The 27,500-nt window shown below is 34.8% G+C and overlaps 1 protein-coding gene across 9 annotated transcripts in view; it reads left to right on the top strand.

Moving 5' to 3' along the window:
* Window positions 1-27,500, top strand: part of LOC145296721 (uncharacterized) — a 128,480-nt gene that overhangs the window by 67,297 nt on the left and 33,683 nt on the right. For 4 of the 9 annotated variants that reach the window (XM_080142713.1, XM_080142709.1, XM_080142710.1 and 1 more), the window contains 5 exons: window positions 3,754-3,882; window positions 17,460-17,614; window positions 21,692-21,762; window positions 24,191-24,301; window positions 27,187-27,252. In XM_080142713.1, the coding sequence (XP_079998839.1) occupies window positions 3,808-3,882; window positions 17,460-17,614; window positions 21,692-21,762; window positions 24,191-24,301; window positions 27,187-27,252 (478 nt within the window). In that variant the 5' untranslated portion in view covers window positions 3,754-3,807. Of the gene's footprint in view, window positions 1-3,753; window positions 3,883-17,459; window positions 17,615-21,691; window positions 21,763-24,190; window positions 24,302-27,186; window positions 27,253-27,500 lie in introns of those variants that run through there. The other 5 variants (XM_080142712.1, XM_080142715.1, XM_080142716.1 and 2 more) reach the window with 5 other exon arrangements.

Below are 27,500 nucleotides of genomic sequence, written 5' to 3'. Positions count from 1 at the left end.
TTTCAAGCCCTAGTGTGACGTCACTAGTAAAGACTGATGCGGAAAACGCCAAGTATGATAGATCCATTTCAATAGATCAATTATTCAAAAAGCAAATGAATGCAAGAGAGATATGGAAGGAACAATTAAATTGATTAATGAGGCAGAATCGTGTTCTCTGAATCAATTTCGGTTTTAATCATATTGTAACGTTGCTTGCGGACTAACGTTTGAACTTCTGACTGGTTGTCAAGAACGAATTCTCAACTGGTACTTTCTACTCAGTCTCTAAGCAACTGAAGAAGCAAGCAGACATAAAAAATGATGAGAAGTAATGGGTATGGTAGCATGAAAACTCAACAGATACTACACATCCTTCATGAATTTAGGGATTTTATCCCCGACCCCCAAAATCAACTAAGATTAGACCATTCTTGTAATGATCTCGTCTCTGTTAGTTTTGTAGTGGGAGTTAAGTTATGTGCAGTTCTAGAAGGTTCACCCTCTCAAGCTTTGCCTGCTCTCTTTGAGAAGGGATTAGTTTATTGCTAATCGCTTGAGGCGCCCTTATCGGGGAATGTCGACAGGGCTGCCCGGGCACTTTTTGCAGGTCAGAGTGCCCCTCCTCTTCTCAATCTCACTCTCCGACCTTGGTATCTAAGTTTTTGCAGTGGGAGAGAACTAAAGGAAACTCTCATGAATTTTTAAATATAGTAATAGTAAACAGGTTCGCCTTCAGACAGACAGATACCAAACCTCCACCAGTAATTTACGATTGTATTATTGTGCGATGTACAGGAACCTTTGTGGCAAATTTGGTCCCTATCCATCAAGAAATGATGACGTTATTTCAAAGCAAACATATTAACTGTTGCACTGATTATTATAGATATGTTGCGACAATTTTCCTTTGGCGTCATGCAATATTGCAATTAGCAACCACTTCCTTGTCGTCGTTTGTCATTAATAGAAAATCCTTCGACATATGCACGCGATATTAAAGACATATTTTCGTGATATGGACATCACAATTTCTAATCTTTAATCTTACAATTTTACAGAAGAATGTTCTAGATTAGCTTGAAATATTTGCCTCGAAGTTATGAACCCGTCTGGGATCGGTAATTCAACTAGCATTATTTGAAAAAAAGCCATAAATTAATAATAGAACATGACTACTACTACTACTACTACTACTACTACTACTACTACTACAAATGCACAACAGATTGAAATACAACTGTGGAAATTCCATGGTTCCTGCTAGTTATTACTATCTCTTTCGGTAGCTTTTGCAGATGAAATTGTGTTCTTGCAACAGCCAACTGATCCATTATGGCTTTTCACTTTCCTGTCGAAGTTATTAGAAATCAAGCCCATCCCTTCCCTGGGGCTAACACTTGAACTTTATATGAGATACATAGATATTCGAATGTTCCATTAAAGTTTTTTTTTATATCTCTCAAACACTGAGTTAGTAAAAAAGTTCAAAACATAATTTTCCTCTCCACTATTGACTAATTTAATATGTTATAGAATATCTTTCGTTTTAGTTTCTTGGTCTTACTGGATTCCAGGACAAGAATTCATCTACTCTGGTGGAGTATACTATTTCGTACTGTTACTTGAGGTAACATCACTTGGAGAAGATGCACCATTCCCTGTAAAAGCCAGTATGGGTTAACCAGATCGAGGACATGTGTTCTTGAATATTTGGTCAGGGTTTACTTGTAGGAAAAAGTATCCCATGTCAGGTTCTCTCGACAAACCCTTATACAGAGGGACTTTAGACAATCGAGTATAGTTTTTAGTAGGCATTCAAGTTCTCTCAAGTTCTCTCTCTTAGACTTATCTAGATACTCTTGTCAATGTGATTTCAGAAAACATATGGTTATAGAATGGGTCTATTTCAAAAACTCCAGTCAGGATTCATAACATATTTCTATTGTATGGACATCTGGTGCAAGCAAAGACTCCATGATAGTTTAGTGAGAATAGATATTAAATTTTGCTCATAGCTTAAAAGATCAGAAAGTGTATTTTTGTCCGAGTTTTACGGTCGACATAACAATATCAGCTAAAAATTACGATTTTTTTTTTTATCTTCGGCAGCGATTCCATTTTTTAAAAAATAGGAGTAATGGGTGATAGTATACTTACGAACATGAAATTGTCTCAAAGTATCATATACCTGCTGCTGCTAATGCTAATGCCGTTAATAATGCTGCTGCTGCTGCTGCTAATAATAATAATAATAATAATAATGATGATAATAATAAAAAAAAAATGGAAAGGGCTGTCCCCTATCTATGTGTCGTCGTCGTCGTCGTCGTCGTTGTTGTTGAAAAAAAGAAAAGAAAAGAAAAGAAAATGCCAAGAAGATCAGAGAAAGATTCTGATCTAAATAAAATAATTATGAAGTCAGTTGGAAAAGGGCTGACTAAAGAAGTTTTTTTTTGATAGGGTCTGATCTTTCTTAGCCAAGTGGTTGTATAGATATAGAGCAAAAAAAACTACTAGAATTTAAAAATGCGTACATTTTTTGAAAAATGGGAAGGATAGGGATGTTACATGGAAAGGGCTGTCCGCTTTCCATGTGAATAAGAAGAATATTAAATAAGTGAAAATGAGATTAGGATAAGCCGGGACTCGAACCTTGTTAGCAAAGTTAAGAAGTGGAATGTTAGAATTTAGTCTATTGATAAATTCTATTAGAAATAGTTCGATATTGTTTATATCGTAAAAAGAATTGATTATTCATTCTGTTTGGAATCGGAATGTTAAAAAGGTCAACCAAAAAGAATGAACAATACAAATTAAAAATATATTGTTAAAGAATAGGTTAGAGTCATATGTTGAGAGTTCTTTTGTTGTCAAAAGCGTGTGCATAGCTACGTGAATTGGTCACGTTTGGAAAACACATGCCTGACGTCATAACGAAGGGAGATTCTCAATATAGGAGCTAAGAATTAATTAGTCAGAAAAAGAGAGAAGTCAGCAGAAGAGTAGAGTCGAGAACAGTTAAGTTAAGTTGGGTTGAGTTGGAGTCAGTCAGAGCGGAAGGGAGAACGTTTAAACTATGTAGATCCAAATGTGAATTCCTGACGTCATCATCAATCGACCAGTCCAATGAATAAAGAATCATCGTTGTGTTTTTGTAACTGTTGTCATTTGTCATCTTTCAACACTCAAAAGGTAATATGTTAATCAGTGTGTTAAGAACGTGTATACATCTCCAGTCAGTATATATATATATATATATATATATATATATATATATATATATATATATATGAAGTACCAAGCATCTTAGAACTGTATAAATGTCTCCCTCTCATCATCATCGTCATTCGTGTATTATATGGCCCCAATATGAATTCCGTGTCATCTTAAAAGTGTCTCCCGCTATTCAACAAGAACAACAACAACAACAACGACGACGACGACGACGACGACGATGATGATGATGATGATGATGATGATGATGATGATGATGAAATACGACCACCTCAAAAAAAGAACATGATAATGATCATCAAGAAGGAAAAATACCAAATCGTTGATTTCGCCGCTCCAGCATTCATAGAGTGGAGATGATTTAATTTATATTTTTAAAACATAACGAAAATCTAAAAAAATAATATAGAATTAAAAAAAAATGTAATATGTTTGTTTCAATCTATATGTTTTTACACAAAAATGTTTGCACATGCGCAGATGTTGTTTGATCCATTATTATCTAAAACCAATATGGCGAATAACTATCTTCTGCAGATTCATCAAAACGTCCGAAACAATGGGAATAATGTAGTAATACGTTAATGAAAGATGATTACGCAGTACGTCCAGCCATTAGGATATCTTAACTTGCTCAACCGAAAATCACAAGAGAAGTCGATCAAGGTAAGTTATAACACACGGAAGAAGATAGCCATCTTGCAGAACAGTCATTAGAACAATTAAAAAAAAAAATTGTATAAAATGAGTCATCGCAACAATAACTAACGTAAAACGGATCTTCATAAAGATATTTGCTTCATATTGTTTTTAAAGAATTAACAAATATTCTTTTATTGTAAAAGTAGACAACATTGACAACAATGACGTCATTTTGAACATTTTATTGACCCCATTTCCATCTGTGCCTATAAAACTCAAAATGAGAACAGTAGTCCGAATAGGCAAAATTATTGATCCTCATCTAAAAAATTCTGAAACAGAATAGGAACATGTTTAAAGAAAGGTTTGCTACCTAAATATTCTTTGATATTTATGAATATATTTTTTTAAAATTCTATCTCCACCCCAAATATCGGCGACATAAGTTGCGGGGATACTATGTAGGAAGTTGAGCAGCAAGATGTCTCTTCACATTCCACTTGAACTTCTGCATGTCAGTATAATTGGGGAAGCAGGAACCCAGAAGGAAGTTCCAAAGTCTAGTAGTTCTGGGAAAGAAACTATTAGAGTAAAAAGCTTTCTAAAATCTAGGGATCTCTACTGTGTAGGGGTGGGATTTTGCTGCTTTGTTAAGGTTAGGTTTGTCGGGGGTATTTACGTTGAGGAGGTACAAGGGTATCCTCAGAGCATTCATCATTAAAATACTTGTAGAACAGACAGAAAGATGCAACATTTCATCGATGGGACAGAGGTCAAAGCTTAGATGACAGTTCAGGATCTATCAGGTTGGTGACTCTCTTTTCAACCCTGTCTAGGAGTGATAGACTAGTTGCAGATGCACCGACCCAAATATGACAACAATACTCCATACATGGGCGAATGGTGGCCTTATAGAGGTATAGGATACTTTCAGGCATAAGTAGCTTTCTAGCATGGTAGAGAGAACCCACCTTCCTCACAACAGCTTTGGCAATACTCTCAATGTATCTGTTCCAACTCATGTTCCCTGTGAACGTTAAGCCGGGGAGTTTGAAAGAAGTACTTTCAGGTAATGTATCTTTAGCCATAGCTATTGGTGGTTGGTAAGGTTTCATGTAATTATTGAAGAAAACAAGCTAAGTCTTAACAGCATTCAATGTTACCATCCATTTTTGTCCCCATTCCACTTCAGATTGGAGGTCTTCATCTTGTGTTTCTGCCATTTCCTTAGATACGTGTTCATTTGTTTTCCCTCATGCCTGTTATGAAGCGTGGTGTCATCAGCAACTACACCCATCTCAGAGACAATTTTATCAGAGAGGTCATTTATGAATATTAGGAATAATAAAGATCCAAGGATAGACTCCTGAGTTACACCCACATTTTTATCATATTGTTTAGATGTACGACCGTTGAGGACAACCTGGAATCTTCTCTTATTTAAGAAGGATTTAAGTATGTTAAGTATTTGCCCAGTAATACCGCATGATATGATTTTCCTGAGAAGATTATCGTGCCAAACCTTGTCAAAAGCCTTAGATATATCTAAGGCTACTGTTCTATCCTCCCCTGTAGTGTCCAGTGTATGATATATACGTTCAGAGATTACAGTTAGGATATCTGCTGTAGAATGAACTTGCCTAAATCCATATTGTTGGTCGGTCAGAAGTTTAGCAGCTGTAAGGTGATGGACTAGAGCTTGGTTTATTATGGACAAATATTTTGGCGAAAAGTGGGAGGAGGCTAATGGGGTGATAATTTAATGAGTCAGTTCTTTCGCCAGAATTCTTGTAAACTGGTATCACAGAGGCAGTTTTCCAGCAGGTAGGAAAGCAAGATTCGTTAAGGCATTTGTTGTAAAGTTTGGAGAGGACTGGAGCAAACCCAGCGGAGAATTTTTTTAATAGCACAGCTGGGATGAGATCGAGTTCACATGCTTTTGAGGTGTCTAGGTTTTTTATGATATCATACACCTGAGAAGGGGTGATTTTCAGATCATTTATTGTGGCGTCTGTATGAAAAAAAAGTCAGGGAGGAAGTGGTTTGCTGGCTCCAATGTGGAGATTGAGGCACTTGCTTACACCACCACCACATTTATATTTGTCCTCTATCGCCCCCACAACAGTGGAGTTACTGTCTTTAAGAGTATATCAGAAAAAATTGACCACATCCTGTCTGCTCATCCCTCGGCTAACATTCACATTTGCGGTGACTTTAATGTCCATAATGTGGAATGGCTGACCCACTCAAATAAGACTGATGAGGAGGGGAGGTTCTGTTATGATTTTGCCATTGCCTATGACCTCACTCAGATTGTCCACGAGCCCACCCGTCTGCCCGATAGTACCGGTCAGTTCGCAAGCCTCCTAGACCTTTTTCTATCCACTTCCTCTAAGCTATGCTCATGTTCCGTTCTATCTCGTCTGGGATCCTCTGACCACTGCGTCCTATCAGTTAAGATAAAAATGAAATATAATAAATCTACAGATGTACCTCTCCACCGTACTGTATACCGATAGTCTATGGCGGACTGGGATAGCTTCCGTACATTCATATCTGATTTACCTCTGCATTCCATGTTTAAAAAGGATGTGTCCTCTATAGTATCAGATCTGACCGAATGGTTACTTGTAGGCATAGGCCAATTCATACCATCCAAAAAAATTCCAACAAAAACCTAACAGCCAGCCATGGTTCTCCCCCGAATGTGCTGCTGCCATCGCACACAGAAATCACTTTTTCCATAGCTACCAACGTAATAGATGCACTGAAACTAACCGCCAGCAACCATTGTAAAAGAGTAATAAAAAATGCAAGAGAACTATATGCGCAATCCGTTAAGTCCAAAGTAGCTGAGCAGCGGCTTGGTTCCCACCAGTTCTGGCAAATAGTGAATAGGATCTTGAACAGAAACGTGCGCTCTATCCCAACCATTATCAATGGACCAGAGGTCATCTCGACAGCATCCGACAAGGCCAAACTATTTGCCAAAAACTTTGTGGCAAATTCTACCCTGTGTGATGAAAGCCATCAACTCCCCATATTCCCTCCTATAACAGACAACACGCTATGCAACATACAAATATCTGTGTGTGAGGTCGCCAAGTTAATCAAGAACCTTGACTCCAGTAAAGCAACTGGTCCCGACGGTATTCCAATTATAGTGTTAAAAAAAATTACAACCAGAACTTGCCCCCATACTTTCCAAACTGTTTAAGCATTGCCTTAAGAAGTGCTTTCCAACACCCTGGAAAACCTCATCAGTATGCCCTGTATTTAAGAATTCAGGTGATAAGTCATCATCCTCTCAGTACAGACCAATAAGTCTCCTGTGTGTCATGAGTAAGTTGCTGAGTCCACCATAAATAGAGAAGTAGTCAACCACCTCAGCAGAAATAACCTTCTTAGCGACACGCAATATGGTTTCCGCTCTGCTAGATCTACAGCAGATGTGCTAACGGGTATATCTCATAGGATTAGCGAATCTCTCGACAAAGGCTTCATTTCTAGGGCAATTGCTCTTAACATATCAAAGGCCTTCGATAAGGTTTGGCATAAAGGCCTACTACACAAGATTTCCAGCTACGGTATAACTGGAAATGTTTTCTCTATCATTAAATCATTTCTATCTGATAGGCTCATAAGAGTAGTGGTTGATGGGCAGAAATCAGAGGCCCACAGTATTAATGCTGGAGTCCCTCAGGGGTCCATACTGGGCCCAACTATCTTCCTGATCTACATCAATGATCTCCCAAAACACACACTAAAATCTTTCGTTGACATCTATGCTGATGACACGACCATCTATGGTAACACATTAAAGGCCGTAAATGATGATGTTCTCTCTGATTCTCTTTCCTTTGATCTTGAGCGCGTGGTACAGTGGGGAAAGAAGTGTCTGGTTACCTTTAATGCATCTAAGACCAAGCTCCTATCTCTACATCATAAATGCTCTGATCCCCATCTGGCATCAATTGAAATGGATGGCTCTCGTCTAAGAGAAGCCCCAGGATTTGATAAACTCCTGGGTTTGACCTTTACACCTGATCTTAAATGGAACACATACATCAAGTCTGTGGCCAAGGTCGCTGGGAAAATGGTGGGATCCTTCTACCGCTCCAGAAGATATCTCACTAATGATGCAATTCTCTATCTATATAAGAGCCAAGTACGTCCAAAGATGGAGTACTGCTGCCACATCTGGGCGGGGGCTGCAAAAAACAGCCTATCCTGCCTTGACGGAGTACAAAATAGACTCCGTAGCCTGGTGGGGGATGCCCTTTTCTCTACCCTGCAACCTCTTTTCCACAGAAGAAACGTTGCGAGCCTGTCATTGTTCTATCGTTACTTCCATGGCAGGTGCTTGTCTGAGCTCCATTCTCTGGTCCCCCCTCGCCAATCTTTCTCAAAAAACACCCGACTAGCTGAAACCACCGTCAATAATTTTCCCCACTCCCTATCTGTGCCTAAATCAAAACGTAGATTCCATGAACAAAGCTTCTTTCTTAGAACTGCACGCCTGTGGAACTCTGTTCTGCTTGCCTGTTTCCCTCCCGACTTCAACCTGGATGTCTTCAAGTCCAACACAAACAAATTCCTGATGAACCGCCCCCTCCCCTAAGTAATGACACCTTACCGATTCTCCAATACTATTGCTACACTATCCCTTTGATTACTGTACACACAATAACCCTTATCCCTGAGTGGCCATTGGGCCTTGATAAGTGGTGAACTCCATGTAAAAAAAAACAAAAAACAAAAAAACAAAAAAAAACATGTTAGCCTTCTTGGTTGCCGTGAAAACAACCTCATGATTGTTGGATAGTGGGGTGATTGTTGACTGCTCATTATTTACTATACTGTTGTAGACTTTCCAGAAATCACTTTCCTAATCAATGCATTTTCTGGTTCTTTTGGTATATTCTCTCTATTTCTTTCTTACAATTACTTCTAGCTTCTATAAACCTTTGTCTATTTATACTGAACTTATGTCAGTTAAATATATCGTATGCATGCTGCCTTTGAGCAATGGCAGCTGCACAAGTAGAAGTAAACCATTGGGAAGAGTGGGGTTTGCTATAGAATTTCTGTGTGGGAACATGTTCTTCAGTTGCTGTTTTGAACCATTCATTTGCACACTGTTCAGCAGGAAGAGAAAAGATTTTTCCCCATAGGGCATCTCTGATGAGATCCTTGATGGCTTCACAGTCGGCCTTCTTATAATACATTGTCGTTTTGAGTGATGGCTTTTCAGTTTTGGATCGAGAATTAAGGATGATTTCTACCATCATCACTGTGATCAGCATTCCGAAGTGGTGTATGAGCATTTGTTACACAATCATCAGGAACTGTGGTCATAAACAGATTTAGAAGTGAGGCATGTTGATCTTGCTGATCAGGGAAACGTATCAGAAACGCAACCATCTGTAATAGGGAATGAGATATAGAGAAGCTATGTGTTATGCTACCAGCTGTGTCTGTGTCAGTAGAGAATCCAAGTTGTGGTGGACCTTGAAGTCACCAAATACATGTACTTGTGCATTAGTATCGAGGGAGAGTGCTGTATCTATGCTGTTAGAGACTTTGTTTATTAGGGTACAGTCCTCTGTCGAGGGAGGGCGTTAAAGAAAATATAAGTAGCTAATATTATATTGCATGTAAAGTCTAAAGAACATAAAGGCCTGGTCGTCTGATTCTAGTTTTGTTTCTCTAGTCATGGGGAGGGTGTTTCGAATATAGACTCTAATTCCATGCCTATGTCTGCCTGAGTCCTTACAGCAAAGTGAAAGAAAACCAGGCATGTTAAAGTGGTTAGTAGGGATGGAGGAATGTAGGTTAGTTTCACTTAGTGCTAGGATATCAGGGGTGTTTGCCAGGAGAAATAATTCAACATCATCTAAATTAGTTCTAAACCCACGGATATTTATGAATGCAAGCCTCAAGGGAGGAGGCAAATTGGTTTTGTTTGAGTTTAAGGCTTGTTTAATCGTAATTTTTGATTGAACTGACATTTTATTTTATTTAAAAGTTTCAGTTTTAGGGTGAGAGGTGCTGAACAAAGTGGGTGTATAGAATACCAAACATGCAACACAAGTAAACCATGAGCCGACCATTCATTTACAGGATTGTGACATCGGGAAAGCCCACTGGAGATATTATACAACTGATGATGGAGCAGTCGCTCTAAGTGCTACCAAAGAGTTAGGGCTCCTGTACTATCAGTCGGAACTAGCAGCCAGAAACAGTCAATCCAGTACCCTCAACTCATCAGACAAAAATCAATCCAATCAAATTACATTGGCAAATATAGCACCCAAGAATTCCTGAAGTGCCCAATTTTAGGGGATGGGATGTGGCCGAAAGCGGAAAATGGTATTCATTGCCCTAGTGAGGAAACACGCTTAACCACTGGGTGTTTCTGTTGAATCCCTGTGATCACACCTCTGAGCCTGGCTAATAGGCAAAGAAGGATTATGAAAGCCCTTTTTAAATTATATTTAGCTTCTTATCATACTAATTATGTACTTAAATTATATGATAAATCTATAGTTTTCCACTTTCTCATATCGTAAACAAAACATTGTTATTTCAATTCAAAATCAATTCAACCCATTCAATCAATTTCAATTTAATTTTTATCAGATTTTCTTACTATTAAATTGATTTCAGTGAAGTTATATATTTTTTGAGTCACCTTCAATAATCCCAATAATACACACGTCTGTTCTCATAGCAGGCCACCTTTCAACTCGCTGGTCGTTCCTTTTACCGCTTTTTCTATGCATCTTGCATAATCTAATTTGCATAGAGTTAGCATGCATTCATATAATCACCCACTTATACATACATATATACACATACAATTTTTTCAATTATTACAATTTATTGTAATGACTAGGGTATTAATTAGTTACCAATATCAATTATTAAATTTATATTTAATTTTACTTCCCATATTAGATTATTATTAGTTATGTTTCTACTTACTTCATAACCAACCTATTAATTTGTTTAAATTACTACTAATTTATGTTTAAATTTTCCTACTACAAGTATCCCCCACAAATATATATTGTTTATTATTTTTTATTTATTAGTCAGGTCTTAGGCATGATTATAAAATTTATTTCTATGAAGACAGCTTTGTATCACTTCTAACTTTTTATTTAAAAGTTTTTCATTAGATGTCACTATGTTGTGTGATTCAAGTGTACATAGATAACATCTTTTTGATTTACCTGGTTTATATTTACTATCTTTACCTACTATTGACTATTCAATTCATATTCAATTTTATTTTTACTTGGTCCCCTAACCCAATCCCTTAAAACAGTTGTGTTTGTCTCTTATTTTTTCACATTTATTCCTAACATATCCTTATTTTTATTATTATCACCATTCTTATTGGATTCTCTCTCAAGTCCTATGTTAAATGATGCTTCATGACAAGCGATTGCCCCCATGTATATCTTTTTACTATTACACACCTTGACCTCACATTTGTAGACAATATCTGATATTAACGTCTGTGTGTCCGTCTGTACACAAATAAGCTCCTATATGGTTTACTATTCTACTAAACTGACCAGATACAATGATAGAAGAAGTATCAAGGAGCAAAAATGAGTATGATAAAGCCACCCCTACCAACGAGGGTGGGACCCCAGGGGGAAACCCTATCCGTAGAATAAGTAATAACTTGTATTGTGTTCCCCCTTTTTTTTAACATTTGATAGTGCAATAAATAATGGAATTGGTGTTACTGGGTGCTTTTATATATGTATGTGATATTATATTACTGTATATTATTATATTACTGGGTGCTTTTATATCTGTATGTGATATTATATTGCTGTATATTATTATATTACTGGGTGCTTTTATATATGTATGTGATATTATATTGTTGTATATTATTATATTACTGGGTGCTTTTATATATGTATGTGATATTATATTACTGTATATTATTATATTACTGGGTGCTTTTATATCTGTATGTGATATTATATTGCTGTATATTATTATATTACGGGTGCTTTTATATATATATGTGATATTATATTGCTGTATATTATTATATTACTGGGTGCTTTTATATATGTATGTGATATTATATTGCTGTATATTATTATATTACTGGGTGCTTTTATATATGTATGTGATATTACATTATTGTATATTATTATATTACGGGTGCTTTTATATCTGTATGTGATATTATATTATTGTATATTATTATATTACGGGGTGCTTTTATATATGTATGTGATATTATATTTTCTTGTTAACCACTCAGATTCTTTATCATTTCTGCCCTGGTAAAATCAATTTCATGCATTTTAGCCTGATGAACCTTTATAAGAACGAAGCTTGAAAATTTTGTGTGGCTTGATTGCCATATATATTTTCAGAACTTGCTATCTAGCTCTACTCATGTTGTGAGCATATAAAGTAAATACTGAAAATCTCTATCTATCTATCTATCTATCTATCTATCGTGTAAAAGGAACTTTGTCTGTTTGTATTTGAATTCGTTCCCTATGGAGTCCGAAACAGTTAGACCAATATTTTTGAAATTTTACACAAATGTACTTTATGTGCCTGCCCGTGTTCTTAAATAGCTTTTATATTGGAATGTCTTTGATAAGTATCGATGATTGAAAAAAATTTGATTAAAGAAATAACAGGCGATTTGGATTAAAGTTAACGCCTTATACAGCCTAACATCACAAGTGCATTTGACAAGTTTTATTACTGCACAATCAGAGAGGTCTGGCATATAAAATCAACAGTAGGTTCTTTGCATTTGAAATGGATCTTTCTGTTTTGAGCACAACTGAATCATAATGCTTGACTTTTGCATTTTAAACTTTAATTCGAGTCATTATATATCAAAATAATTTTAGAAAATCAACAGTAGGTTCTCTACAGAGCAATGTAGACTACAATGTATTGTGGAATAAGTTACCACAGAGAGGTATATGAAGTTCTTTCCGGTGCACCATGGTGGGTCCCAAGCTAGAACAAGCAATCAATTGATTTTGATGAAAAATGGGCGATTTCACCGATTTCGATGAGTGTAAAATATGGGAGGATGAAAACTCCATTAACCCTCATTCAGTCCCGGGCAACGTCGGGTCTACCTGCTAATCTATGAAATAGAGGGATGCCAGATTGACTCGTTGAACCAATTCAACTGAATGATCTGATTCAAACTATATAACATGGCCGAATATTAATATTATGAGAAGAAATTAAAATAATCGATACTCCTATTAAACACACCTGATGACTCGTGTTTCATGTCTCGGATAGAGAAGAAGCCGGTCACAACAATAGACCAACTCGGCGGTTATATTGGCAAACAACACAATGAAAAGTATTAATCTAGTCACTAGGATAACAAAAATAAATAATCCAGTCGGATAAGTGCCAAGCAATTTCTAATTCGCGAGGCTTCAGATAACAATTCTAAAACGTGCTCAACCACTTTTGATAGTGGAAGTTTCATACGTAATTTTGAACTTCCGTGACTGGAGCAATTTCATTCCGGTTAATTTAGGGTTTTGTATTGTCAATGCCTTATTTTCATTATCTAAAAAGAAAAGAACTTTAACGATAAAAAATGATTTGGGGTACTTTTGCGGATTACCACAATTCACTGATCCCCCCCTCCCCTCCCAAAATACGTGAATCTACTTTTTCAGGCGATTACGTATGTACACCTTGAAAATCTTAGCAGAAAAGAAGTAAAACAAACAAAAACAAAACAATTATTTTAGAATTGAAAATGGGGGGTCAGTTTCGTATATGAATCTAATGCGAAATGATCTTACACTTCCGAACCGTTCTAGCATTTTAGGGCAGTTAACAGAACTTTTTTTTCAGCCTAAGTTTTATTGACTGCCAGTAAGGGTTTAGTTAGGGTTGGTTTAAAAGACACCAACGAATGTTTTGAAAAAAAATTTATGGGAATAAAAATTAAAAATAATTTATTGAAATGTTTTAAAAAATAGTTTATTAGAGAAAAAAACATATTGGGGAAGGTAAAATTCAATTATATCAATAAAAATTTGATTAAAATTGTTCTTTAGGTTGTTCCAACTACTGTTCCCATCTTGATTATTATTCTCACAACGTTTCAGCCGATGTAACTTCCGGCTTTTTTTAGGTGTATCTTATCGGATTCAGGAATCTTTGTGTTGACTCAAGAATCTGTCCAAAATTTGGAACGGAACCCTTTACTTAATCCATGAGGATATCATGCTCTCGTTCCGTCAGCCATGACCAGGTAGAAATTCTAAGTAATTCACAGTTATATTCATAGTATCGCCTGCACTGAGGATTGAACCTTCAACCTTCAGAAAACTGTTACTTAGAACTAAATTTTACTTAGTAATTTATCCGTTGCACCGCAGGTCCTTGCAGCTGAAACGTTGTGAGAATAACTGTTACATATTAGGAACCCTACAGCAATAGCAATTGTATTGTTGGAGAAAAGTATACCACACAATGAAGTCCCAGTAGTGAACACATTGTTCCCAGGATCAGTATAATAAATAATGCTGTTAGAGAAAAGTGGTCCTGCATATGACCTTAAACTATATCCGATGGTGAGACCCCAGCTTGTGGGCTTTAGGGAGTGTGGACCCACTCTTTAATTGCCATTGCTCCCAGGTCCACTCTATCCCAGAGTTGTAGTACCTGTTAGGGTCCCAATTATGGGTTAAATAGAAACCAACTGGAAAAAAATATATATATATACTATTAAAAAAAAATTTCTTCAAAATTACTGGATTCGGCATTAAATAACCTGAAAAGTGTTGATATGCCATAAAACAAACAACCAAGAGAAAAGTATACTACATAAAGAAATTCCAGTAGCGAGCACTAAAGATCACTATTGAAAACAATATTTTTGGAGAAAAGTCTACTACATTGTAATGATCTAGCGGCCAACACATTGTTGTGTTGACTAAGGTGTCATCTCTGAAAAGTATACTACGTTACAAAGTTCCAGTGGCAAGCAGATTGTTTCCACCAATAGAAAGAGGTTATGTTTTCAGTCGAGTTTATCATTATGCTTGCTTGTATCTTTGTGTAAAGACTAGCATCCACATCACTTGACCAATCGTCACCAAACTTGATTGAAATAAAACTGAATTAATTTTGGGCTTTATAAGTGTCATGACCCTGTTTAAAGGGTCACAAGGAATAGAGTAACACACTGTATCGATAGGAACATACAAAAGTGAGGGTTGTTTGTCCACCGGATATTGACTCATGCCATACGACTTGTCTTCCGGTATTTATTGTGTACTAGCTTGGGTGCCCGGCGTTGCCTGGGTGTTTAGAGGTGTGTGTTGAGCAAAAAAAAAAAAAAAAAATGTGACAGTAAGCAGGCAGGATTGAACCTGTACCCCGAAGGAGGAAAAGAGCGTAAAAAAAAAAAACATGTCGTCTTTGCCGTTGCATCCATCACCAAACCAAAAGTGGCAAAGGTTTAAATTAATGCTAGTGAATCGAAAAGAGGGGATGACTTTCGAAAATATCGGTGAAAAAAGCGACTCCTCCTTGTAGAAAAGTGTCCAGTTAGGGTAAAGGATATAATGTTTAAGCCAATTTTTCGATATTTGTTGTCCGAAGGGTCGATCTTCAAAGGGATACTGATCTTGTGGAAATCCATCCTCTCTGTTGAAAGTTTTAGGCAGATATACATACATACATACATTTAAACAGACAGGTGAGATTTATACAATAGATGGATCAGTCTATTCATAGGCAACACAGGGATTCCGCCACAATAATAAGTCAAATATCAAGGTAAAGATCAAAGAAAAGGCGAAAGTAGCAGTTTCGATGATTACCTTGGTTCTGTTTATCATAGAGATAGAGTACTTGGCCCATATTTTAGCTAATGAAGTCTCGCATCTGATATGTGTACTGTAACCATACGTTGTCACTCTCCCCTCACCACAGAAATTCTTCTGTAGCTGATCCTCAAGTTCTGCAATGTAACAGCTTGCATATTAATTTATTTAAGTTGAAAAGAACTTGAGTTTGGCCAAAGTAACTACCTATGGAGATCGACTCCAAATATTCCCTTAGACTTGACTGCATATTAGGGCTGATGAACTTCACCTATTGGGGTTTGAAGTTGAAGTTTTCCTTCTCCTGGGTTAATTGTTTACAAAGGCTTACAAGTACAGTATACCTGTTATTTAACCTATACTTGGAAGCCTTTTTTTTTGTACTAAAAAAGAAAACAATGCCCCCTGTATTATGTAGTAAATGAATGCATACACACTAACCCTATGTGGGTTTAACTGGATTCTTCCAAAGGAGGAAGTTACATGGGAGTATGAAATTTACAAGCCGTCCCCAGTCGCATGTATATCCCCATTATGGGAGATGATGTTAGATTTTTTGAAAACGTTTGCAAGGAGGTGTCGACGTCCTCCTACGTACAGCGCCTGGAATTCCAAAACTGGTCACCCATCTGGTACTGACCAGGTTTAACATTGCTTAACTTTGGTGATCTAATGAAAACCGGTGTGTCAACGAGATTATGCTATATATATAGTAAATGAATAAGGAAATGAAAAAATGATACAAAAGATACAGACGTGCAATAACCACCAAAAATGTCAGTCTGATCAGATAAATAGTTTTTGAGTTATCAACATTTCTATGATATAGATAACGACGGAAAACTTTGATTTGAGTCACAAGGAGCAAAATCTGGACTATAGGGAGGGTGAGGAACTGTTTTGATGTCCATCTTGGTCAAATAGTCTGTGACAAGGATGGAGTTGTGGATTAGTACATTGGAACAAACTTTGCGCAAATCTTCTGCATCTTCAGTTCCTTGCAAATAATTGTGTGTACGGTTCCAACACTAACATCAAACTGCGCACTTATTGTCTCTATAAAAACCCACAACGGTCCTTATCCATGAAATTCTTTATTTGGCGAATAAACTCTGGTGTTCTCACTTCCTTACTCCTACCACACTTCTCATCCTCCTTCAAAGACTCCCTGTCTTCCTTGAATCTTTTATACCAATCAAAAACTAATACTCGATGCATGCAAGATGGTCCAAATACAATCTGAAGCATTCCTTACGTTTATGTATCATTTTTCCCCCAAGTTTAAAACAGAATTTTATTGCAAATCGTTCTTCTAAAGTGTCCTTGCGTCCAGATTGCATTTTTGGAATTCACCAGCTCTGACAATCAGGCTTTAGTAGGATGTATTCCAATTCCTGTTGTAGCTGTTCATTTGAACCTGAAATAATAAACAGTCAGTCATTTCATATGTATAGCAATAATATACTGAATTTTCAAGAGTCTACGACAATTTTAAATGTCTGTACAAAAAAGTTTGGAAACTTGGTAAAGCCAACTCGTATGACAAAATGATGTTGGTACACCGGTTCCTGTTAGATCGCCAAAGTTAAAGATAAAGACTTTAGCCCATTTCTTACGTTGTCAGGCGGAAATATGCAATCTTACAAATGACATATGTTCTAACCTGATAAGGTTTGTCACTTTATTTTTTTTTTCTCTTTTTTCCTTTATTTTTTTTCTTCTGCATAGAAGGAAAGAACTCATGGAGATTCCAACTGTAAAAGTCTCGCCACAGAATTGAAGCCGCTTTTCAAAATCGATCTCCCTGGTAACATGGTTGACGGAGCGAGCTTAAGAACAAGATCTTCGTTAGAAATTTCAAAGACAAAAAAGAAAATCATGAGGTAAAAGAGTGTCAAACTTAATTGCGTAGTTTCGTATTTTAAAAGCTCATCTTTTGTTAAGTTATCGTTGATCTCTTGAACAATGGTGTTGCATTAAAGGTGGAGAAGAGAGGAGTGGACGGGAGTAGGAGGAGAATATAAGTGGGAGAAGAGGGGAGTAGAAGAGGGAGTAGAAGGGAAAGTAGAAGTGGGCAGTAAGAAGAGAGTAGAAAGGGAATAGGAAACTATGAAGTAGAAGAGGTAGAAGGAAGAGTAGAGGAGATAAATGAAAGGAGGAGTAGAAAGGGAACTAAAGTAATAAAAGGGAGAAAAGTAAAAAGGGGGAGTAGGGGGATTAGTAAAGGAACTAGAGGAGAAATAAAAAATGATTAAAGGGGGAATAAAACTGGTAGAAAGGGGAGTAAAACGTAGTAGGGAGACTAGAACAGAGAGTAAAAGGAGGACCACAAGATAGAGTAGGAAGGAGGGTAGAATGAGGAGCAGAAGGGAAAAGTAAAAGAGAGAGGAGTAAAAGGAAGAGGAGTGGGCGAGGAAGGGAATTTGAGGGGAAGAAGAAGGGGGACTAAAGCAGAAAGAAAGGGTTAGAAGAGAGGGTAAAAAATAAGATGGTGTAGAACGGGACTAGGACAGGAAGTAGAAGATGGACTGGAAGAGAAAGTACGAGAGGGATAAAAAGGGAGAGTTGCCCAAATGGCAACGCCCTTACGAATTGCAACATTTTTAGTTGCAAAAAATCTTTTGGAAATATTTTGACTGTTGAATATTTTTTGGTGTGTGAGAATTCAGTGGCGGGCAGGGATCAGGTAATGCCCTTGTGATACCCGTGGCCTATTTCTTAGTTTTATGCCTCAGATACCCAATTATATGCCCTAGCACTACAGGGTAGAATGATAAAATTGTTGCCCTAAAAAAGACCACATGATTCCAGTTCCGTTTGATGAAAACTGATTTTCTTTTTTTGTTGCAGACCATCTACTAGTTAGCCAATTGTGTACAAATCCCAAGAGCGATAGGAGCCTTCTATCATGTCTGAAAGTGACACAATGTTCAATGAGCGAAATCAGAGATGCGTCACTGTACAACTCATGCTCTCTACCAATCCAAGTTGTGACAACAGGACCATTGTCAACGCCCTCAAAATGCAAATCCGGATAGTTCAACGCTTCAGGGCACTGCTTAATGCATTGGATAACCCTTTGAAGGTGGTGGGGCGAAAGCCCAAGGCCGAGGAAGACCTGGAGTGAGGAGTTCATTTGAAAGGTTCAGGCAATTATTGATGAAATTCCCCAGTGGCCTATTCAGCAAATTGCCAAAAATTTAGGTATTTCACACACAACTGTGAATGCATGTGTGACGGAGGATTTGTAGTGTAGGTCTTACAAGCGCCAGACAAGCCAGATGTTGACTGAGAAGAACCTCAGGCTAACCAAGTCTGTCAGGTTGCTCAACAAACTGAAACATCCCAAGAAGCCAAACATGCTCTGCTTCTTTTCAGATGAAAAGAACTTCTGCCAGAACCATCACTGAATTGCCACAAATAACAAGGACGCGCACACAGTGATGCAGTGTGGTTTCAAGTGAGGGCCACATCATGCCACCTCACATCTTCGAAGTCGGCTTGAAAGTCAACACTAAAGTGTACTAGGATGTGCTGAAGAGTGTGGTGGTCCCTGGTGCAATCAGGTGGCTCCTGGCAGACCCTGAGTGAAGCAGCAGGACTCGCCGCTGGTACATGAGTCCAAAGAGACCCAGGTTTGGTTTCAGGAGTGCTACGACTTTGTATCTTTCTCTCACTGACCCCCTCCTCCCCCAACCAGAACTTGTTGGACTCTGTTTGGTTATACGTCGAAAGCATCATCAACATAACTTTCCCCAACACCAAAGCCAGCCTGATCACCGCCATCTGCCGTGTATTCACTGAGCTCTCGCCGGTGCTTGTGGAAAAGGCATGCTCCTAGTTCCGGACCTGTATCGAGGCGGTGATTGAGGCTGAAAGCGGCTACATTGAATAGATGTGAGCTCTTACTATATAATCAAGTTATGTGAATTGATTTTTCAATAAAAGTTTTAAAATAAAGGTGTAGTGTTGTTTCTTTAGGGCAACAAATTTATCGTTCCATCCTATATTATGTGAAAGAGTGATAGTTTGAATACGATACAATTGTATCGTATTCAAACTCGTATATCACACCGGCCCCCACCACCACCACTTCTGCATACCATTGAGAGAATTTAATGTATTTTTAAAATATAAGAATTTTCCTTTTATATTCTGCCCCAAATGAATCAGAGAAGATTGAATATTGCATTGTTATATTGACTGAACTCATGTTATACATATGAGACTCTAAAAATGCAAACCTTGTCATATACGTACGTCAGAAGTAGAGATACGTCATTGAACCAACATTCACTGGCATTTATTGAACGTTTACAAAACTGATGCAGTTGATGTTAGGAGATGTGTTCTTCGATTTCAGAAGATATGGATGGTAGAGCATTCTCCGGACTTTTACAACTGAGGCATCAAAAGAAACGGTAAAAAGTGCACTTGGAATGGTGGTGGGTATGTAGAAAAATAAATTCTGAAATACAAACGGTGACTCGTTTTAATGGTGCCACTTCTGTCTTCATAGCTCTTCAATGGTTTAGTTTTTTTAGTTAAAAACTGGGGCCCTTTATTTTGGAACGACCCTTACCACCCAATTTTTCAATTTCAATTTGAATCTCCACTTTAACATTTCCATTTGCCTTATCCGTTGCTTAAAAAAAAAACCGTTTTATATATTTAAAAAAATGGAACTTAATTTCTTCATGGTCTGGTGTTTTTTTCTGGAAGCTGTAATTTAGCCTGGATATTTATAATTCTGTTTTTTTTTTTTTATGGATTGCCAATGTATTTTCAATTAACTCATTACGAATTTATCCTGTTCTGGATTTTACCGTCTTTCTCGTTGTACTTTTACCATTTCCATTTCCTCCCCTTTTCCCGTTTCTTGCTGCTCATTGAAACTCGATAAATTGTCACTGACTGTTAAATGATTTTTTTTATGCAAGTATGATCAATTTCATATTGTTTGTTTCCTTTAATACATTAACCTGCAACATTTATTGTATATTTTGAAAATCTCTTCCCTCTGATATGAAGAATTGCATTCTTCGAAATTCCATGGAATAAGGTTTTTCTTGTTTTATTTGTACTTCTTGTCGGATAATTAAAATTTTGTATAGCTTCCTTACAGGTTTATAATGTTTTTACTTTAAAATGTGAATACATTTTCAATAATAAAATTTATATATATATATATATATATATATATATATATATATATATATATATATATATGGGTGGTGGAGTAATTACGTTTGTATCACAAAATTGTGTAGAAAAACAATGTTCAAAGTTGTAAATTGTGATGTAAATAATATATACATACACACCTTTGTGTACATACATAATATATATATATATATATATATATATATATATATATATATATAAATATATATACGTCTGTGCGCGCGTGTACATATACATATATATATATACATGTACACACACACACACACACACACACACACACACACACATATATATATATATATATATATATATATATATATATATATATATGTGTGTGTGTGTGTGTGTGTATCCAAAAATTAATTATTTATTTTTATGAAATCGTTTATTTTTCACATTCTTTTTTCTTGAAATATATATATATATATATATATATATATATATATATATATATATATATATATATATATATATATACGTCTGTGCACGCGTGTACATATAAATATATATACATGTACACACATACACACACACACACACACATATATATATATATATATATATATATATATATATATATATATATATATATATATATATATAATGTGTGTGTGTGTCCAAAAATTAATCATCTATTTTGATGAAATCGTTTATTTTTCAAAAATCTTTTTTCTTGAAATATGATCACTTGACATGACGACATAACAATAAAAGTATAAAAAAAATTACGTTAACGAAATGTCTCAATTTTATTAAATAAATGGTACTTGCAGATTACCTTCTGAGAAATCCATGACCAAAGATGAGAAAGAAGGCAAGACCTCTCCTAAACGAATATTAAACAGTAAGTTTATTATAAAATTTATTGAAAACACTTTTGGAAAAAATCACTCCCTCTAATTCTCTCTACGCATATATATATATATATATATATATATATATATATATATATATATATATATATATATATATATATATATATTTCAGTTGCTTTACGAAACTTGGTTCTTATTGTTGAGCACTTTAAAGTTGAAATAGAAGTCGGTCAGCTAAGCTTGCATGCATAGATCATGACGTTATAATCATTAGATCATTATGGCTGAATATTACAACATTTAAAAAGTAAATGTTAAATTTCAAAGATATTTCTCGCGGTTGAGATTGGCCGTGAGGTTTGTTCCTCGCTAATGGAGTCAAAGATGGCTGGTTTCGAATCCTCTGACCGGTAGTAATCGTATCATTCTGCACTGATGATTCCCAAAAGGATGAAACACTAGTGTCTATAGGTATTAAAAAAAAATTGTTATTGTAATAATTATATATATAATTAATTTTAAGTGTACAACTCTACTTTAATTGAAAATTTGACAAGTATCTGTTATTTTGAATTCAGCTTGGCTTGGCAACTGATCATGTGGTTTCAGCAAAATGGAGTCACATGCCACACAGTTAGAAATACGATCAATTTACTGAGAGCAATATTTGATGAACGATGGGCCTGTCAACTGGCCACTTTGTTCATGCGAATTAACACTATTAGATTATTTTCTTTGCGGATATGTAAAGTCTCATGTCTCCGCTGATAAACCAGAGAAAATAGACAACTTGGAAAACAACATTCAACGCATTATTGCCAAAATACAGCCTTATATAATGCATGAAGTTTGTGAAAATTGGACCTCCAGATTATGTCATATAGGCGGGCTATATACCTGAAATTGTATACAAATTATAATTGTATTAAAATTATAATTGTATAAAAATTATAATTGTATTAAAATTATAATTGTATTAAACTTATAATTGTATTACAATTATAATTGTATTAAACTTATAATTGTATTACTATTATAATTGTATTTAAATTATAATTGTATTAAAATTATAATTGTATTTAAATTATAATTGTATTAAAATTATAATTGTATTAAAATTCTAATTGTATTTAAATTATAATTGTATACAAATTATAATTGTATTAAAATTATAATTGTATTAAAATTATGATTGTATAAAAGTTATAATTGTATTAAAATTATAATTGTACTTAAATTATAATTGTATTTAAATTATAATTGTATTAAAATTATAATTGTATTTAAATTATAATTGTATTTAAATTATAATTGTATTAAAATTATAATTGTATTTAAATTATAATTGTATTTAAATTATAATTGTATTTAAATAATAATTGTATTTCAATTATAATTGTATTAAATTATAATTGTATTAAAATTATAATTGTATTTAAATTATAATTGTATTTAAATTATAATTGTATTAAAATTATAATTGCATTAAAATTATAATTGTATTTAAATTATAATTGTATTTAAATTATGATTGTATTTAAATTATAATTGTATTTAAATTATAATTGTATTTAAATCATAATTGTATTTAAATTATAATTGTATTAAATTATAATTGTATTAAAATTATAATTGTATTTAAATTATAATTGTATTAAAATTATAATTGTATTAAAATTATAATTGTATTTAAATTATAATTGTATTAAAATTATGATTGTATTTAAATTATAATTGTATTAAAATTGTAATTGTATTTAAATTATAATTGTATTAAAATTATAATTGTATTAAAATTATAATTTTATTTAAATTATAATTGTATTTAAATTATAATTGTATTAAAATTATAATTGTATTAAAATTATAATTGTTTTAAAATTATGATTGTATTTAAATTATAATTGTATTTAAATTATACTTGTATTAAAATTATTATTGTATTTAAATTATAATTGTAATAAAATTATAATTGTATTAAAATTATAATTGTAATTAAATTATAATTGTATTAAAATTATGATTGTATTTAAATTATAATTGTATTTAAATTATAATTGTATTTAAATCATAATTGTATTTCAATTATAATTGTATTAAATTATAATTGTATTAAAATTATAATTGTATTTAAATTATAATTGTATTTAAATCATAATTGTATTTCAATTATAATTGTATTAAATTATAATTGTATTAAAATTATAATTGTATTAAAATTATAATTGTATTAAAATTTTAATTGTATTTAAATTATAAATACCAAAAATTAATCTTTGGAATAAACCACATATTTTTATAATAAAAACAATTTTCTGTGGTTTATTTTAATTTAAAATTCGCGCTTCTGAAAAACATTTTTATATATCATATATATCACGATATCACTTCTTTTAACATGTCTGTCATATCTTTTTTTATGCAAATATGTATTTCATTTTCTCTTCTTTTCAATAGAAACTATAAAGATACTTCCGGTTACTTTTGACAATATCTCGGGCGGGAGTGAACAGGAGATACCACCAAATTTGAGTCCATCTAATTGGCAGAGCTCAACCAAATCAGCAAGTAATTTGATACTTTCTCTACTATCAGCTCTTGGAACTGCTTTGTCCATCCTTCCTATTTGAGAATTTTTACCAGAATTTTAATCTCAACGTATCCTTAACCTTAAAGTCTTTATCAGGATTGTACGAAGATTTTTACCCTCGACTCACATGAAGTTTTTTGGATTTTTAAAAAGTCGCCATTGTTTTCTCTCCTCAATCCTGTTCTAAGGATTTTACTTGGACTTTTATAAATTTTTAAATATTTTAAAGAATTTACTGTGGATTTCTTAAAGTTTGGATTTTCCTCCCTTCATTTTCTGTTTTTAACTTTGTTCTTTACCTTTTAGTAAACTTATGATTTGTTTCTTGTTATATGCATTTCCGTATCGTTTATTTGCTTTTGCTATCCCATTTCTAGTCTTTTTCACCTTGTCCTCTTTTTTCTCTACTTTCCTTTTTCTTTTTTTTTTTCTTTTTTTTACAAAGACGTCATCACTTATCAAGGCCAGGAGGCCACTCGAGGATAAGGATTATAGATTGTACAGTAATCAATGGGATAATATCGTAGTAATCGTTAGTAATAGAAATTTGGCAAATTGGATTACTTAAGGGGGCGGTTCATCAAGAATTTGTTTATGTTGGACTTGAAGACAACCAAGTTGCAGTCAGTTGGGCAAAAGAAACAGAAGAGAGTTCCACAGGCGTGCAGTTCTAAGAAAGAAGCTTTGTTCAGGGAATCTATGTTTCGATTTAGGCACAGTTAAAGAGTGTGGGAAATTATTGACAGTGGTTTCAGCTAGATGAGTGTTTTTCGTGAAAGATTCCTTTTTTCTTTCATTGTCCTTTTTTTTAATGATACTCATTATGTCTTAGTGATCCCTATTTTCATTTTAGTGTTGGGTACATTCATTTTCATTATCTTCCTATTCACATATGCCTAATTCCTTCTTTCTAGTTATATTTTGATGTTTTATTCTTGCATTTTATATATTCTTTAATATTGTCTATTCTTTTTTTTTAATGATACCCATTATTTCTGTGTGATCCCTTTTTTTATATATTCTTTAATATGGGTGAGACTATAAATTGGTCACCCGAAAGAAAAAAAGAAACATGACAGCTTTATTTTAAAACTTTTATTGAAAAAAAAAACAACAACAAAAGTCAATTCAGGTAACTTGATTATGTAGTAGAATTGACATCTATTCAATGTAACCACTTTCAGACTCAATCACCGCCTTGATGCGCCTTTTCCACAAGCGTCGGTGGGAGCTCAGTGAATACTTGGCAAATGGCGGTGATCAGGCTGGCTTTGGTGTTGTGGGATGTCATGTTATCAGGTTCTTGACGTATGATTAGACGAAGTAGTTCTGCTGGTTCGGATCGGAGGAGGAGGGGGGCAGTGAGAGAAAGATACAAAATCATAGCACTCCTTCTGAAGAGGTTGCATGCTGTGACCCTCATTTGAAACCACACCAAAGACCATAACCATGGTTGGAAACTTCATTGAGCTGTGCCCTCAAACAGTGAACCGTCCGGATTTGCATTTTTCAAGGTGCTGGCAATAGTCCTGTTGTCACAACATAGATCGATAGAGAGCACGAGTTGTACAGCAGCGCATTTCTGATCTCGATTGTTGAGCATTGTGTCACTTTCAGACAGAATCAAAAAGTCTCCTGTTGCTCTTGGGATTTGTACACAACTGTCTAACTAGTAGATGGTCTAAAACAAAAAAAGAAAACCGGTTTTCATCAAACGGAAATGGAATCATGTCATCTTTTCTAGGGCTACAATTTTATCGTTCCACCCTGTATATCTGGTTACTGTTAAATGTAATAAGTTGAATGTAGTTGCCATCCCAAGAATAAAGCAAAGTGTATTTTAGGTGAGTTCCAGGAATGCTCACGCAGGACCTAAAGGACCATTGACAGTTTGTCTGTCAAGATTATTGAATAAGTACGAAGCTGAACGTGATGAATTCTTGAACCGCATCATCACTGGTGATAAGACATGGTGTCACCACTCATGTTTTCCAGTAAAGAAGTTCATAACATAGACAAAGTGATGTGCACTGTTTTCTGAGACAGGAAGGGCGCCATCCTCCTGGATTTCTTAAAACCTGCATTGCCTGTCAATTCTGAGAAAGTTTAGTCGGATGGTGCTGTCTCACCCACCGTCAGAATTCCACTTGTTCGGACCTCTGAATAACGTATTTCCCAAACAATGCTGTAATTGCAGCCATGTAAAAATGGACCACCTCGGCTGGCACTAACTTTTTACAATCGAGGCATTAAGACTCTTGTTCATTTCTGATAAAAGTGCATCAAGAATGGTGGTGACTATGTAGAAAAATAAATTCTGGGGCATAAAAGGTTGCTCGTTTTAATGGTACAACTGCTGTCTTCATAGCTTTTCAACTTTTTGAGTGAAAAAATAGGAGGCATTACTTTTGGAACAACCCTCGTAGTAATAACATACTTGACTACAATTAGTCAGGCTCAGAAGATTGCATATATAAACATCCTTAAATAATCACCTTAAAATACGAAATCAACTAGGAGGATAAGTCATTTTAAGTTGAAGACTATAATACGAGTTATCTACCTTTGTGCAAACAAATAAGAATTACAAACTAAAATGACTTCAGGAGAATCGCTAGTATGTAATAACAATGCATACTTATTTTAGAATATAAGAATATAAGAATATAAGAATATAACAGTTATCTAACTTGTAACTAAAAATTTATTTGCTTTCGATATAAGGTTTAAACAGTGTAAAACAAACAAAGATTACAAACAAAAATGACTTTACCGCATCCCGGCTGACCCGAGTAAGCATAGTTAATAATTACAATCCTTGTGTATCACAATTCATATCACAATTCTTTTTCTATCTGCTTAGCTCCTCAAAAATCCATGGCCAGAGATGAGAAAGAAGGCAGGACGTCTACTAAACGAGAACCACGCAGTAAGTTAATGATTGTAATTGTCTGTATTTTTGAGATGAGGTGTTTTCATTGATTGAAATTGTCGGACTGACTTCCTCATCTTGGTTGTTATTGTCACAACGTTTTGGCCGTTTTTCCCTCCGGCCTTCGTCAGGTGTTTTGTATCGAACTGGGGAACCGTTTGTTAGGAGTCTCGAACCCAACCCTTTATTATTATTACGGGGGTACTGTGTTCGGACTCCAGCTAGGCTTTGGGACATAGTTGCTG

This window comes from Euprymna scolopes, chromosome 17 (assembly GCF_053919585.1).
Source record: "Euprymna scolopes isolate OS-2025 chromosome 17, ASM5391958v1, whole genome shotgun sequence".
Taxonomy (NCBI): Eukaryota; Metazoa; Mollusca; class Cephalopoda; order Sepiida; family Sepiolidae; genus Euprymna; species Euprymna scolopes.
This window is presented reverse-complemented; position numbering and strand designations above follow the sequence as displayed.